The 18,169-nt window shown below is 30.7% G+C and overlaps 1 protein-coding gene across 4 annotated transcripts in view; it reads right to left on the bottom strand.

The window, feature by feature from the left end:
* LOC134706355 (plexin domain-containing protein 2-like) overlaps nucleotides 1-18,169 on the bottom strand; it is a 55,558-nt gene that overhangs the window by 34,020 nt on the left and 3,369 nt on the right. For all 4 annotated transcript variants that reach the window (XM_063565219.1, XM_063565221.1, XM_063565220.1 and 1 more), the window contains exons 2-3: nucleotides 5,119-5,297; nucleotides 3,750-3,869 (exon numbers count right to left, since the gene is read on the bottom strand). In XM_063565219.1, the coding sequence (XP_063421289.1) occupies nucleotides 3,750-3,869; nucleotides 5,119-5,297 (299 nt within the window). The remainder of the gene's footprint in view (nucleotides 1-3,749; nucleotides 3,870-5,118; nucleotides 5,298-18,169) is intronic.

Here is an 18,169-nt window from a genome sequence, read left to right as displayed (position 1 = left end):
ATGACTACTGATTCATTAATATTCGTGGGTATCAATTTTCGTGGATTGAGGAAAACCAGAATTTTCATGGGTATTTGATTTTGTGTATTTGACAATCTATGCATACAAAGCCTATAGATAATGTGTAGTTTGTTGAACATTTGAATTCAAAGTTCACCTGTACCCACAAAAACCACAAAAATTGGTATCCAAAGAATAATAATAATTTCACAGTATATGTTTTTTTTTTTAATCCTGACTTGGACATGGGGATCATACAAAGATTCTAACACTATGGGCACTTAATAGCCCACTTAAAGGATCCTTTAAGCAAACTAGAGACTCAATAGAATTCATACATAAACCATAAATTTTCTCCCAAGTATAAGCCAATATTTGAAAAAACAAATAAATAGAGATGTTCAAAGATTAAAGCTTTTGTGGACAAATTAAACATCTATTTAACTTTTTTAACAAGTGTAGCAATTTCCTTTCAACCACTGTAATGTACATAAATGCAAGGCAAGTTTGATACATAACTGTTTAACTTAAACTATGAGAACTATCATGAAAAGCAACTCCCAATGGCATCAAATGTTTCCCTCTCTTTCACAAACTTCTCCAATGAAATAGGCTGAAGTAGTCATCAGTGTCCTATACAGTAAATTTCTTTATCATTGGCTGGATACCAATTTTCATGGATTTTGTAGGTACTGGGTACAGGTAGACCACAAAATTAAATGTTCAACGAGTGACAATTTTTCTATAGGCTTGTAATCAGATCTCAGCAAAACCACAAAATTCAATATCGACAAAAAAAATACAACATTTCCTTTATCCAAACAAGTATGCACACGGTGAAATGTCTCGCCTTCTTTAATAATCATTGATATTATGTTGATAGTCCTAAATATAAAGCTTTATTACAACTGTCACATAAACTAAACATTCAGTTTATGTGACAGTCTTTAATAGTGAGAGGTCTGATTAGCAATCAAACCACATCCTATAATTTTTATATAATACTGACACCTATATAAAGTGCATCCTCTTTTACTTTCTTAAAACATAACAAAACTTGAATCAAAGAATGATCAGAAATCAAAATAAATAAGCCATATCAGTCAAACTAGTGCACAAATGTACTTAGGAAATCTAACAAGCACTTATTTCTTTTCAAACTTTAATTACTGTAGATTCATTTATTTTTCATGGGTATCAATTATCGTGGATTGCTAAAACTTGCATCTTCATGGGTATTTGATTTCGTGGTTTTGTCAATCTCCGTATGCAAAGCCTATTTAAAATATGTTATTTTTTTAACATTTAAATACGTGGCTCACCTGTACCCACAAAATACACGAAAATTGGTATCCAACGAATTATAATGAATTCAGAGTATCATCATGTTAATTATCTTAAACCTTTTAACTCAAATGAAATTAAAGACAGAATCAATAGAAACAGTGTGAATGCTGTTTACAGTTTGTATCAATTAAACATGGCTAAGGAATAAGGGTGAATGTACTACTTTAATATCTATTTTGTATGCAAAATCATGAATACACTAAATTATTTCGCTAAAAACAACTGAAATTACAAATTCAGACATAGATATTGATTTTTAAAAGACCAAAGGGAAATTTATTTTCCATAAAAACTTCTACTGTGGTGTTCTTTTTTGAAACATAAAAGCTTGAAAGAGTTATCACTTGATGTGATAATTGAATTTGTGTAAAGTTTTTGTAAGATGTTCGATCACAAGCTTGTTAAAACAAGCTACTGAAAGAAGACATTTTTTATGTTGAAAAATTACTATTTGTCTGTAGATATTTCGTTTAAATTGCCAAACTGCACAGTGTTTACCAGCTTTCTGACAGTCAAATAGTTACAGATTTCATAACAAGTGTGAATTGGATATTGCTTGATATCATAGCACTAGATGATATCGAGGGACATCCTATTCTCAAAGTTGTTGAACCTTTTTCTCTTATGGTAAAATTCTCATTGTTCTGGTGAAATATTTTTGGATTTCCCAGCAGGCTTTATTTCAAATAAGTCTGACAACGTTAGAATATTGTGTTAGGAACCAATGCAGACAACTTTTAATACCAGACATTCTCAAACTTTTTGAATGAATCAAAATGCAATCAAATTTGACAAAAAAGAACATTTTAAGGGGAAACATTTGAGAGTTTTGTATATTTATGAAGAAATCACAAAACCAGACAAATATTTTTTGAAAAGAAGAGGAAATTTGTTCAGTTTCTTACGATTTTTATTATTCATAATAAGGACAAATTTCCTCCTTTAAAAATACATAGCATTAAATGTTCCCTAACATCACAATACAAATGGTCCTAAAGAAAGTGGCTTGAAGCCAGGTATTAATGTCTACTTCCTCCTTATTAAAGGTAAGAATTATTGATTTAACACCTAAACTGCCATTTTAAATTGAACATTAAAGGCACATTTCTCAGAGAATATTGATCTTTTAATTGCCATGTAAGACAATCACCTTTTAGACACATCTTTACTGTCTTAACACCTCAATAGTTCATGAACTTAAAGAAAAAATATCTGATCATAAAATAACTTATCATAGTCTAAGTAATCAAGTCTTTTATATTACAAAAATGTATTTTATAAGATCATATATTAAATATATTACAGTTAGAATAAATAATAATAAAAATAACAGACGTTTAACAAATATAGCATACTGTGTATTTTAAATTTCAATATCAGAAAACATAAAATAACCAATTAGCACTTTTTTCTTATTACCTTATCAGTGTTTATATGATTGTAAAACTATGAATGAACTCGGATTATATCATTGCTTTGTCATTGAATAATGATCTCATAAACCAGAGAATGGCTTTTATTAAATGGAAACGGAATACGATTTATAATATTTAGTAAGCGAATAGGAGAATAATACACTGATGTGTCAAATCTATGTAGTTTGATTAAATAGGATTTGTAAAACCAATATGAACTTGTCTCTTTTGGGATGAAGTATGTAATATTAATATGAAGTCTTCCTCTTTTAAGATTGAAGAATTTCTCTGCAGTTGTATATATCTGAATTGATATTTTACTGATTGTGAGCTACTCCCCAGAACATTTGTTTAATTAGGGTTGTTCCAAAACACCTGTTATAGAAATAAATACAAATATTCTCTGATGAAGAAGGCAACTGCATATGTATATTAGTGTAGCAGAGATTTCCTTAAACAGAGCTCTTGTAAACGATGCTAATTCTAAAATGTGTTTTTTTTAAAACAACTTTACCACACTGAAAAGCTGTGTAGGAAAAAAAGTTACAAATGAAGAGTAACAAGAAAATATTATTGCACTGCAAGGAATATGAACCATGCCTGTATTTTAAAGAAAATCTATAAAAGAATAATATGAAAATGTATTGCAACACTTGGTGCCTGCCACTTCAGGGTTAATCCTTTGAATAATTTGGAAGGTACTGTGGATTCATTATTATTCGTTGGATACCATTTTTTGTGGATTTCATGGGTACAGGTGAACTACGAAATTAAATGTTCACGGAATGACATATTTTCTACTAGTTGGTAAGCAGACTTCAGCAAAACCACGAAATTAAATATTCACGAAAATGTGATTTTTCCTTCATCCACGAAAATTGATACCCACGAAAAATAAATGAATCCACAGTAAGCCATTTTGTAAATGGGTTTAAGATCTTGCTCCCTGGGAAACTTTTAGAATAAGTTGATCAAAGCTATACTTACCACAGCAATTCTATGACCATTTGTTAATGAAGCATGTTGTGCAGGTAAATCATTTAGTTCATCCCAATATTTGTCACTTAGTACAACTTTTGAGGTATAGTATTTATGTGAACCTTGATCCTACAACAGAAAAAGGAAAAATCAATGACAGTCTATGAACCAGGGTTCTTCTGAAAGCATAGCACACTTCAACATTGAACACACTTTTTATGAAAAAAAAATCATGAGGTTCATAAATGTTTCTCATTTCTTGGTGTTTTTTTCATGTTTGAGTGGTTTTACACTAGTCATTTTAGGGGCGCTTTATAGTTTGCTGTTCTGTGTGAGACAAGGTTCCATGTTGAAGACCATACTTTTGACTTATAATGGTTTACTTTTACAAATTGTGACTTGGTTTGAAAATTGTCTCATTGCCATTCATACCACATCTTCTTATATATCAAACAGTAATTTTCATAGTCTGTTTTCATAAGTCATTGATTTTATGTTAAAATGTAATACCTACCTTTATATCTATTGTACTTAATGTTGATGTAGATTGTGTACTTTGTGATACCTACCTTTATATCTATTGTACTTAATGTTGATGTAGATTGTGTACTATAAGTTATCTACGTTCATATCCGTAGATATGGATATTTTAACACCCTGAAGTACCCCAGTACACCATGAGGCGTAGCCGAAGGGTGTACAGGGTACTGAAGGGTGTTAAAATATCCATATCTACGGATATGAACGTAGATAACGAATTTATCCCCGGTCTTAGTCCGAATAGGGCGAGTTTTATGGAAACTCGGGTACAAAGTGTAACGCGAAAATAACGTTTTTTTCATTCTCTAAAAAAGTTTTATTGAAATTTGGAACTTTTACATATTTTTTACGGGGTGTAGGGTACTACCTTTGGTAGAACCCTACAGGTAGTCAAATATAAGGCGTTTTTAATACGGAGACAGAGAAACTGGATTGAGTCAAATTTGGCGCCCAATGTTGTGAGCGTTACGCCATAGATGGTGTGACGTCAACGTGGCTAATTTGCATAGCTAGGTCAGTAGTCCCAATCCTTGAAAATGTGGCAGTCAAGTGATGCATTTAATGAAATGAGTGTAAATGATCGGCATTATAGGACAAAATCGTTAATGAATTAAATATTTAATTACAAACATCATGGATAATCTACAGAATTCAATATTTCACAAGGAGCGATCATGGAAGTAAGGAAAACTTGCGTGAAGTTCCGCGGGATAATGGTTAGCAACGTCCGGGGATATGGGTTAGCAACACCCAGGGGCTTTGGGTTTTGTAACGACGTGCGTTAACCAATCAAAATCCTAGATATATACTTAAGCCGGGGATAATTTGTGATACCTACCTTTATATCTATTGTACTTAATGTTGATGTAGATTGTGTACTTTGTGTTCCAGGACCTGATGTAGTACCAGGAGATGTTGTAGATGGAGATGGGGCCTGTCGTTTGTTTATATAATGTCCATCAAAACTTATCACAGGGTTAAAATTGGACGGTTCATTGAGCAATGTGTAGGGAACATCTGAAAATAAACAAATAAATTTAAAAATATTGTATAGGCATATTAAGTTACTGATGACAACCAAATAAATAATAAAACCCAGACATTTTATGTCCTTCATGGTAAGAGTTCTAAAACTGACTCCTTTTGGTCATAAAACTTTACTTAAAATTACTGAAAAATAAAGTCATAATAATATGTTTTCCAATTTATTTTTTGATTTTTAAAATTTTCAAGATAATAAGGGGGCAACAACTTCTTTAAGGAGTTGATATATGATTTTAATAATATCAACTTGTTTTCTAGATATTGATAATTTGTTTAATAATTTAGTCTATCTATTATAGTTCTCAGGACGGTTTAAATCTAAAAAAAAATCCTTTTAAGCAGTCATCTAAATTATTTTACCATTCCTCTGCTCTTTGGTCCAGGTGAGCAAAAAATTTGTTCGAACCACTGAGCTCTCCTCAATATTGGTTTTAAAATGGTTTAAAAATAAGTAAAACATAGTGTATGTTTACTCTAATATTTGTTTAATCTTGATACTGATCAAAACATTAATACTAGCATTTAAAGTAAGTTTTTTTCAAATTAGGACGTCACTTTAAAATTGATGGTATCAAACAATGCATGAAGAGTATACAATTATACAATGCAAAACACATGGTACCTTTGCTGACAAAATATATAGAGGTAATTAACTTTCTGGTAATTAATAGTGTTAATTTGAATAAAGATGTGGAATTAATGTAAAATATGACAATTTAGATACATACATTTGTACTTGCTTTTCATATAATTTTTCATAATCTAAATTCCCAAACAGATGACTTCATTTAGCTCCTGGCCCAAGCTCTATAAATAGTGTATGTACTAGTGAACTTACACCTTTTAAAAATACATTATTTTATATGATATTTCCTTTTTGCCTGTAGTTCAGGATTTGCATTTTCTATAATTTTATCTTACATAAAAACATATCCCTGTCATATATTTTTCAATTTTTTCATTAATCATGTTAATTGGTAAATTTGTCTCTTTCTTAGCATTAACTCTGCAAGAAATATAATGTTTTTAAGAAGTTAGCTATTGATGCTGCATCACTATCACTATTTTGAGCTTTCTGCAACAAAAGTCACAGGCTTGACAAAAGTCACAGGATTGACAAAAGTTGCAGGTGAGCTAAAAATAAACTTACTGCAGCATTAATTTAGGTTTTTAGCAATACCCCCCCCCCCTTTTTAATGTTTATCTGGAACAGAAGAATGACAAACTATATCATAAAAGAACCAAAAAGGTATATAGATACTATAGGCCTTTATTAAGTCATGGCTTAAAATGATGCAATCAAATCATAGTTTGGTTAGTATCCTATTTTATTTTTATTATGATTAAAATTGTTTAAATTTAGTTGAGGGAGGGTGCATGAGAACTTCATTAATGTTTTGTGAAATAGCCACCTTTTTTTTTAACTTTCAATTAATTGATTAATTACTTTAATGAGATCCTGTCTGCATGAAAATGCAATAAACTTGTTTTATATATTTGAATTGATGCATCAAAATTTGTTATGATATACAACAGGAAAAATTTGTTATCTTGTAAAGTTTTGAACACGATAAAACAATATATTCCATCACTGTTTTCATGTGATACTATAAAAACTGATGATCTATTAGTACAACTATACATTATAAACTAAAATAAGCAATTAATAAAATAAATTGTAATTTAGCAGTTTTAAAAGATGAAATGTAAATCTGAAATTTCACATGGTCACCTTTTCACAGTTTTGTCACCAGTTACTTCCTCATACTAACTTAAATAATTAAAGAAGAGGTGGAAACATATAAAGTAAATTATAATAATCTTTCAATGTTCTTTTTAATGTCTATATCCCATTAACATTTAAACATAAAGCATTATATAACCATTCATATGGGCACTAATGAAATCTGTTAAAATCTTGTAGTTCCTTTAGTCAGAGCAGACTTCCAATTTATAGGTGACTTAATTATATACATTAATCTTGGGATAAAAACATAATGCATATATGTGCCAGAGACCTCATCTAATCTATATAAAGCAGCAATTTTAAATTTGATATGGCTGATTTTTCATTTAGTCAGAAAATCGTTAAAAGTGATTATTCTTCTGAAGACAATACATACAAAAGACATGTTCATGATGTATATTCAAACGAAAAATAATTGAACTTTCACAGTTATATAAATAATCTAACACAAAGAAGTCATTATATGTAATGGGATATTCTGCATCTATCATACTTTACTATATAATAAGAACTATAGCTGTAAGACCCCCTTAAAATACTTAAAATCTATCCCTTTGTTTTTACATGTAGGTATAAATTGGATACACCCAAACAAATGCCTTTATCAGAGCATCTCATATCATTGACTCATTTCATCTCTTTTTCACTAGCTTGAGATTCAGAATAATGTGCCCAAATCAGTGGACTGTTACTTAGAAAGTTATACTTTATATATTTTTCCCAAAATAAGATGTATTATGATTGCCTATGAGACAACTCCCCCCCAGAGTACAAATAACATATAAGTTAACAACTACAGGTCACTGTACAGCCTTTACCAACACTTCATAGTCAGCTATGAAAGGACCAGATATACATGTATCCTTGTACTAACCAGTGGATTGTAAAATAGCAAGTCCTTTTTTATTCAAGTACCCTGTTATATACTAAACAGACACAATGAGTCAACTTTGGGATTTAAAACTCTTCATAGAGATGTAAAATCAACCAATTTTTGATTCCACAATCTTTATTACAGAAGCTTGAAGAATGTAAAAACTTATCATGCTTACTTAACACATTACTATCAAATACACCCACCACACAGACAGCAAAACAGATAAAACCTTAGTTAACAGTGTAACAAGTATAAATAATATGTGGTCAAACAAGTTAGTAAAGTCACTTTTCTCAAGTGGTGTACCGGTAATTACAGATGTTTGTTTGACCACCCAAACTGTTCTTTACATCATAAAAGTACATGTTTGGAAATGTTGTAAAAACTTTACAAGTCTTATAAAGAAATTAAAATGTAATCCATAAATTTGAATATGACAACACAACAGGTATAATTCTAAACAAAATAATTTGCCAGACTACAATGTCATGAAGGTATTGGATATGTGTATTGTATAGTCCCTGTGTCACTGACTTACATGCATGTATATGCTACATCATCTATCAGTCAGTGGAATCATATATATACATGTATCAACTTTATTTCTGGAAGAAAAACTCCAAATAATAAAAGTAACTTTGAGTTGCCTGCTCTTACCAAATAATATGGTTCAAAATCAAATTATCATAATAAACAGGTGTACAACATCATGTCCTCTAGAAGTATCTGTTTAAGTTAGATAGTATTCTTGCAAGCCTTTTTCAAGGGGGTTGCCAATGAATATACTGATAAAAGTAGAAATGTCTGTCCATGTCATACTGGTATAGAAAATTGCAGAGATAGACATGTAAAATAACAGGTGGACAACCTCATGTCATAGAATCTTGGAAAGTCAATTTAGTGGGAATCAAGTCTGCCATTTTCAAGGAGTTGTAGAAGAACAATGGTAATTTCATGTATTCTTTGTTTCGACTGCAAATCACTGATGGCTTTCGATATCAATAGTATATTGACCCCAAGGAAAGTCTTATTCTAACGTAAGGAGGATGTCTACATCTTTCTGTTAAGGACTAGTATAGGAAAAAACAAAATCTTAAGATGTTTGGTGATAAAAAGATTGAAAAAAATAAATAAAAAAATATTCTCATTTGAAGACGTTATACATGTATAATTTTTTTTTTTTACCATAGACAAAATGATAAAAGAAATTAGTAAAGCCTCTCATATGAAGATGTTTTATATTAATAAGACAGACCAAATAGTATAGACCCTCATTTGATGATGGTTTTTTAAGATAAACAGATTGACAAAATCAATCAGTACATTGTCATTCATCAAAGTCTTGTTATCAACACATATATCATAGAAATAAATTTGTACTTGAGAATATCATTTTTTGCAGGTCAACCAAGTATATCTTTTAGCTACATTATTTAATATATATAGGAATTCAAGTGAAAAATGTTTAAATGCAACTTATTTGTGTACATGAATAATTTCTGGAACAATAAAAAATACACAGAAATTTCTTGACTCCCTCTCAGAATAATGCCCATGTCAGAAAACAATCTACGCAGAATATGGGTTTGACGTCGAGGTGAAGGTGAAAATGCACAAATACATATCAGATCCTTCTACAGGTATCATATATGGGACTTATCAATTTTTTAAACCTATGAGAGGTGCAGGTCATTTTGAAATCAAAAATATAAAATTTTCTTGCCCCCCCCCCCCTAATTATTCACTGTTTTTGCCCTAATTTCATGGTTTTTTTTTTTTTAATCCCTCCCTAAAATTATTAAAAAAAATATGTGATCTCTCCTCCAATGTAAAATGCAAAAATTCAAACAAGCCACATGGAATTTATTTACAAAAAATTAAACCCTCCATTTCCACTTACAGAAAAAAAAAATATGGTTTCCCCTCCATTTTATCAGCCATCAGCCTGTCCCCCTCCCATGTAAAAAATAAGAAGTCCCTAATCTTATATTATCAATGATCTGTGTAAAACTTATCAAGGTCCGATACACCCTTACAATAAGTCTATAGCTATAACCCTAACCACATAAAATTTACTCATGTGCAAAGCAAATCTTACAAAAAAAGAATATGCCTGTGGATGCAAATGACTCACTTTGTAGTTTTAAAGTTAAAAAGAACTATAACTCTACAACGGGTAATGACTCACTGCCCAAATTGAAAGTTGGAACTCTGGTTTGTGTTTTGTGGTTGGTACATTGTAGCATTGTGTATGAGACTACAAGTTTCATGTTATTTGCACAAGCCAAACTTGAGTCTGAGTGCTGAAATGAAAACGAAACTGACTCACAGATGAAAGGACTCACCCAAAAATAGATGGTCAAGTTAAATGTAAAGGTCAGATGAACCTGGCTAGATGGATATAAACAACTTGCAATAATCATATAAATGAAATTTAGTTGATCTTAATTGCTTATCTTTGTAGGTATTATAACCTACATACAAATACTTAACATTGTCTAGTGAACCATAAAAATCAAGGTCAGATGGACATGTATAAAATCCATTTAACAAATATAGCTGACCTATTGCTTAAAATATCTTAGATAAATCACAAACAAAAGTGTGTCCATATAGTAAACAGATGCCCCACTCCAGGGTTTTAGCTAGGATTTTGAGGGCTTTAGTCACTTTTGCGCGTGATAAAAATCAGCCTTATTTTTTATTATAGCAAGGGGTCTATGATGGTTATCAAACTAGCTATACATATATGTTCAAGTCCTTCAAGGACTAGTTTAGGATCTTTGAAGACTTTTGGATTGCTAATGTAGGCAGTTATTGGCAATATTAAATGAATTGACTAATGTGATGCTAAGATATGAAGCTAAGAACAGGGATCTGGTAATATGGTTCACAACTTCACTTCAGTTATTTTCAGAGCACACCCCTGATCAACAAAAGTTGGGTGCCTCAGTCTATATTTTAAACCACTGCAGAGATGTACTTGTAACGACTTTTCACTTCACAATCATTTATATCCTTGAAAATACGTTTAAATATCTATTTGGAATCAATTTCTTTAATATTGGATTGAAGGATCTGCATCTTTACTTAATGTGACGATTCTAATGACTGTAGATCACGTTTACTTTCGATTTTTAAACGAAATGAAATGAAAACGGGAAGTGACAATTGAATAATAATTTCAGAATAAAACCGGATTCATCTACGAACTTTTACGCATGCGCAATACATAGAACAGGAAGCACCTGTTTGCAAGTGAAAATATTTACGTTTTGAATAAAGTTCATTCTTTTTAATCGAAGTTGTCGAAAGTTTTTGATGAATATTTATGTAAAGTTTGACGAAAAACGTTAAAATGACGAAACTACGACAAGCAAACTGCAAATTATGATCGTAAGGGAAATATTGAAATTAAAATAAAGTTGAAATGTCCGGGAAGATCTTTGTCAATTTGGTTTAAATAAATGACGAAAATACGACGGAATTGTGAGAAATGATTAAAATGAAATGCTGACTGACTGATTTAACTTTAATAGATTATTATGATGGTCATTTATGAGGTTTTATAATAATAATTAAGGGATTAGTGACCCATCTGATTTGGCGATAGGCGGATTACTTGTCATCACAACTTTTAACACCTTTGGTAAACGTTAATTACCTGAGGGTCATAAACTTGTCAGAAACATAAAGACAGGTAGAATTCAAGTAATTTGATGTGTAAATATTTTTACACTTTCCCAATTTAAATGACGAAATTCAAATGAATAATTTTCGTCATTTCGAAAACCTTTTCGTAAAATACGAAAGTGACGAGCGCTAGCTAAATCACTGCCCCACTCGCACTACCATTTTCTATGTTCAGTGGACCATGAAATTAGGGCAAAAACTCAAATTGGCATTAAAATTAGAAAGATCATATCATAGTGAACATGCATATATGTGTACTCAGTTTTAAGTTCATTGGAATTCAACTTCATCAATAACTACCTTGACCAAAAACTTAAATTTGAAAGTGGGACAGATGGAAGGATGGACAGACAAAAGTGAACAGACAGACGAAAGGACAAATGGATGCACGGATAAGAAAAACATAAGCAGGGCATAAAAAATAACCAGGACCAATGTAAAGAAGATTGATCATCCAAGGCTTGATAAACCCTACCAAACAGACAGGTACACCTATAAACATTCTATGCACCTTAATTAGTGGAACTCTGACTAAATAATTGTACCTTAAAAACCAGATGCTCCGCAGGGCGTAGCTTTATACGACCGCAGAGGTTGAACCCTGAACAGTTGGGGCAAGTATGGACACAACATTCAAGCTGGATTCCGCTCTAAATTTGGATTGTGATTAAATAGTTGACACAGCATAGGTTTCTGACACAGAATGAATGTATTCAAATGAACTTTAAATTTTTGTTTTCTCTTAGAGCAATTCACTATGCTGTTGAATATTAATCCTCTCAAAAAAATGTTTGAAGAAATTTTCTTTTTATTTATGAAATTTCAAATGAGAAAAATTGAACCCAATTTTTTAATCACATCCCCCTTTCCCTTATTCCAAAACTAATTTCAATTAAAATATTCTTATGGAGTTTGCAACAATTACTACTCATTTAAATACATCATAAAATATTAAGATGTAAAAAAACTGCTTGTTATCACTGAATGGTAAAGATTATTTAAATTTATCAGTTGGTAGTAAAAAGTGAATATACATTGTATATTGTATATAACAAAGATTTCAGTTGATTCTGGACAAAGAAAGATAACTCCAATTAAAATAAATCTTGCAGATATTTCTTGCTTACTTTACTGGACAAAGAAAGATAACTCTTAATTAAAAAAAAAATTGCTATTTCACAATATTGTGAAATTAGATATTTCTTGCCATTGCACAATACTGTGCAATTGAAAAGACTTGATATTGCACAATAATTAATATAATAATTTTAGATCCTGATTTAGACCAACTTGAAAACTGGGCCCATAATCAAAAATCTAAGTACATTTTTAGATTCAGCATATCAAAGAGGCCCAAGAATTTGATTTTTGTTAAAATCAAACTTAGTTTAATTTTGGATCCTTTGCACTTTAATTTAGACCAATTTTAAAACTGGACCAAAAATTAAGAATCTACATACACAGTTAGATTTGGCATATCAAAGAACCCCAATTATTCAATTTTTGATGAAATCAAACAATGTTTAATTTTGGACCTCGATTTGGGCCAACTTGAAAACTGGGCCAATAATCAAAAATCTAAGTACATTTTTAGATTCAGCATATCAAAAAAACCCAAGGTTTCAATTTTTGTTAAAATCAAACTAAGTTTAATTTTGGACCCTTTGGACCTTAATGTAGACCAATTTGAAAACGGGACCAAAAATTAAGAATCTACATACACAGTTAGATTCGACATATTAAAGAACCCCAATTATTCAATTTTTGATGAAATCAAACAAAGTTTAATTTTGGACCCTTTGGGCCCCTTTTTCCTTAACTGTTGGGACCAAAACTCCATAAATCAATAACAACCTTCCTTTTATAGTCATAAACCTTGTGTTTAAATTTCATAGATTTCTATTCACTTATACTAACGCTATGGTGGGAACACCAAGAAAAATGCTTATTTGGGTCCCTTTTTGGCCCCTAATTCCTAAACTGTTGGGACCAAAACTCCCAAAATCAATACCAACCTTCCTTTTGTGGTCATAAACATTGTGTTTAAATTTCACTGATTTCTATTTACTTTAATTAAAGTTATTGTGCGAAAACCAAGAATAATGCTTATTTGGGCCCTTTTTTGGCCCCTAATTTCTTAACTGTTGAAACCAAAACTCCCAAAATCAATCCCAACCTTTCTTTTGTCGTCATAAACCTTGTGTCAAAATTTCATAGATTTCTATTAACTTAAACTAAAGTTATAGTGCGAAAACCAAGAAAATGCTTATTTGGGCCCTTTTTGGCCCCTAATTCCTAAAATATTGGGACCAAAACTCCCAAAATCAATACCAGCCTTCCTTTTATGGTCATAAACCTTGTGTTAAAATTTCATAGATTTCTATTCACTTTTACTAAAGTTAGAGTGCGAAAACTAAAAGTATTCGGACGACGACGACGACGACGACGACGCCAACGTGATAGCAATATACGACGAAAATTTTTTCAAAATTTGCGGTCGTATAAAAACCAACTAAGAACTTCAATGTTTTAATAGCAATGAACCATGAAAATGACATCAAGATCAGATTAACCAATGTAAAATATACATGTTCATTGACATCTAACAATCTTCCTTCAAACCAAATATAGTTGACCTATTACTTCAGTATCAATGAAAACCTTTACAAGGACCTAGTAAGGAAAACTTGACAATTGGTCATTAAACCATGAACTAAGGTCAATTTCACTCCTTGCAATGATTCTAAGATTTTATAAGAGTATATTATTCCTTCTAGACTACCCAAAACAGCTGAATAGAAAAAAATCTATACCACTCAAGAAGTCATTGGATCATGAAAAAAAATTGTAAGGGTTCCGCAGAACCCCGTGTCTCGCCTACTTTTGCTGAAAATCACAGGCTCAACAAAAATGAGAAAAAAAATCAATAAAAGTTTTCCTCTTGATACTATCTTTTGATTGTAAGAAGCTTCTGTCCAGTTTGGTAAAAATGCAGGATAGTTTATGAATCTCATAAATGGTTTAAAAAAACTTTAACTGCAGACTGTATGTAATGTTAACTGGAAGAAACACTAAGTCCATTTATAAGTAAAATACAGATACACAGGTACCAAATATTAACAAAATTTCCTTCTAAATACTAGCTTTTGATCATAAACAAGCTTCTGTCTAGGTTTGGTACAAATTAAAAGTAGTATAAGAAAGTTATTAATTTTTTTTTAAAAATTTAACCACAGAGTGAAGGTGTTGTTTCCTGGCAGAAAAACTAAGCCCATTTAAAAGTAAAATATGGAAAAAATGAATTAATTTTTTTACAAAATTTACTTCTGTGTATTATCTTTTGATCATAAACAAGCTTCTGTCAATGTTTGGTACAAACCCAGGATAGTTTAAGAAAGTTATTAAAATTTTAAAACTTTAACCACAGAGTGAATGTAATGTTTCCCCGCAGAAAAACCAAGTCCATTTATAAGTAAAATACGGAAAAAATGGAATTTTCTTTTTACAAAATTTACATCTGTATACTATCTTATGATCATAAACAAGCTTCTGTCCACATTTGGAAGTAATCAAGAATAGTTTAAGAAAGTTATTAAAATTTCAAAAACTTTAACCACAGAGTGAATATTTGTGGACGCCGCCGCCGCCGCCGGAATGTAGGATCGCTTAGTCTCACTTTTTCAACAAAAGTCGAAGGCTGGACAATGAGGTCAATATGGCAACAGGCATATCTCAGAAAGAAACTTCAGGCTTTGAGGCATCTGCATCATAATATATCTTACAAGATATAATGTATCAGGTACTTCTATATTCATGACCTTATGAAATATAAAGGGCCCCTATGACAGATTAGCATCTCTTTGTCTTTAATACTAGTAGTATTCTGTGCCATTTGTCATCATGGTCAAAGGCAGGACAAAAACAAATGATCATGAGCATCACTAATAATTTGTCAGAGGTCAAGGTCAAATGTATATATAGGTACATGTGTAAAAAAGATTTTTATATTTTAACCTCAAACTAATTGCAATAGAAAATGTTTTATTTCTAATCTATAGCATTAAACCCTAAATATACACAGAAAAAGTCCCATTAAATCTGACTTGAAGAAAACTCAAATTTGGCATTTTTAATTTCTTATGGAAAGGGAGATAACTCATCAAAATGAGTCTTTTATTGTCAGTCTTTGGTTGATTTTTCATAAAATACATGTAAAATAAGATACTTTAATGGGGTTATATGTTTATAATTGACTATATTATACAATCTTCTGCTCATGAAATGTACAAAACCCAAGTGTTATTTTTTTTGGCACATTTTTCATTAAAGAAATTGCAAATTCAAGGCTTTGTGACCATTTTGAAAACAATAATGTGAATATTTGCATTTGTTCATCATCTACCTTGTTTCAAGAAACTTTAAACCACAAAAAGAAGAATATATTATTAACTGGTTTTATTCAATTTGAGATTCTTTACCTTGACATGCTGAAAAATATAATAAATGGTCAAATAATGAATTGTGAGATCTAGGTTGTTGCTTGATAAAAATTATGAAAACACCTTTAGAGTTGTTAATTGTTATTCTCTGAAGACGGCAAAAATATTAAGAATCAATACATTCTGTTGAATAGAAGCCTTAAAGTTATATATTGTGTATCAATTTTTATTAATATTTCTGCCTTTTTTGCACATTTGTCTCCTATATCAATGCAAATCTCCATAGGAATTTTAAAATTATAATTTTTTAGTTTTCCTCAAAAAAGGTTTTATGGGACTTTTTTTCTGTGTATATAATTTATACTTGGGGTATAATGCTAAAGATTAAAACTTATAAATCGTCTGTTGCAATAACTTCAAGGTAAGGGTCGAATTTATGCTAGATTGACTGGAATATTAGTTAACAAAAAAATAAACATGAAATTCTTGGAAATAAAGGCCATATTTTCTTACCATAAAATAGAAAGAAGAAAAAACGCTCCGTGGTAAGTAATGCCGGTACTACAATAAAACCAGGGTTCTCGCTAAGGATTTTTGAAGGCGAGTCCAGGGACTCGTTATTTTTAGCCATGATGAGTCCAACAGAAAAAAGAAAATATTTTATTGCATTATAATGTAATATTTTAGTCTCCATTTCCTAAAAGAGCAATGAAATGACATTAAATTCAGATCACTTTTAAACTTTTGCTATAAAATACTGATATTTGTGTTTAACTGTGTTCAGAATATACAAAATATTTCAATCTGGATGCATCTGTGGACTCACCTGTTTTGAAAATGGTGAGTCCAGACAGATTTTGATGAGTCCAGGACTCATGGACTCGCCTTAGTGAGAACCCTGAAAACATGTACATGTAAAAGAACTAGAACTATTTAAAAAAGTGAAGGGATTCCAACATGTCCAATATCATTAAAACACATTTAGACAAAAACAAACAGAACCACAAACACAAGAAGAAGAGTTTTTTTCTTAAAATTTTACTCTTATTTGACAAAAGTTGCATAATCAAAACTGACATTGAGCGACAAATGAGTAACTAAGTAGACATCAAGAGATAAATATAGGTGGAAAACAAAAATACATGTTACATATATTTATATATATGAAGATAGATGATTTTGTATAAACTTCATTCTATTTCTAGCAAGATTGGCCTAATCCAAGATCAAAACAAACATTGACAGGCAAATCAGAATCAATTGTAAAGACTTGGTACTTTCAAAAGACTTTTAATGTCAGTACATGTATCAGGATTTATCAATTATTTTTTGTAAATTTGTCAGTTCAATTAACAGACCCTTATTTTATAGCTTGATTCTTGGTAGGAATAACATTCTGTTTATAGGTGTAGTGTGCTTCAGATATCATGTTAGAACCACTGAACTATCAACCCCATTTATCAAACCACTAGTAAGATCATTTGTTTGGAAACATTTATTTTGATGGAAGATTTGCCTGTCATCATGTATAACAACTTAATGTTTGTCAAAAATAGTTAACATTGTACAGAAAAATTTCTAGTCACTACAGCGCGAAACACCCATAAATGTGAGGAAAAAATAAATAATCTTCAAATTTAGAATGTCAGTATGATAAATATACCTGCCATGCTTAATGCATTCACCTTTACATAATTGATTTTGCACCTTTGTTACCTATGATTTGTACTCTAGATGTATATACATATAAAATGTAACTTTCTGGTGACAATACAGCTTGGAGGCTGACTTAATACATATCTGAATTAACAAAATCTGTGTTAGATATTTCCCCCTTGGCAAAATACACCATCAAGATAAATAGGTTTTATTAAAGCTTAAACATAATGTTGTTCAAACTTCTATAACATATAAAGAAATTTAATTAAAGAAAGAAACAAATGTACAATAAGTAGACAGGAAAATTTAGTAGGGGGGTTTCTTTTTACAATAAAAGTAGACTGGAAAAGTTTGGTAATATTTTAAAAAATTTAAGTAGACCGAAAAAGTAGAGTGTCTATCAGATTTGGCTTATAAGTTTGATCATGGA

The sequence above is a fragment of the Mytilus trossulus genome, chromosome 2 (assembly GCF_036588685.1).
Source record: "Mytilus trossulus isolate FHL-02 chromosome 2, PNRI_Mtr1.1.1.hap1, whole genome shotgun sequence".
In the NCBI taxonomy this organism is placed as follows: domain Eukaryota; kingdom Metazoa; phylum Mollusca; class Bivalvia; order Mytilida; family Mytilidae; genus Mytilus; species Mytilus trossulus.
The sequence above is the reverse complement of the archived record's forward strand: the minus strand, read 5'-3'. Positions and strand labels throughout refer to the sequence as shown.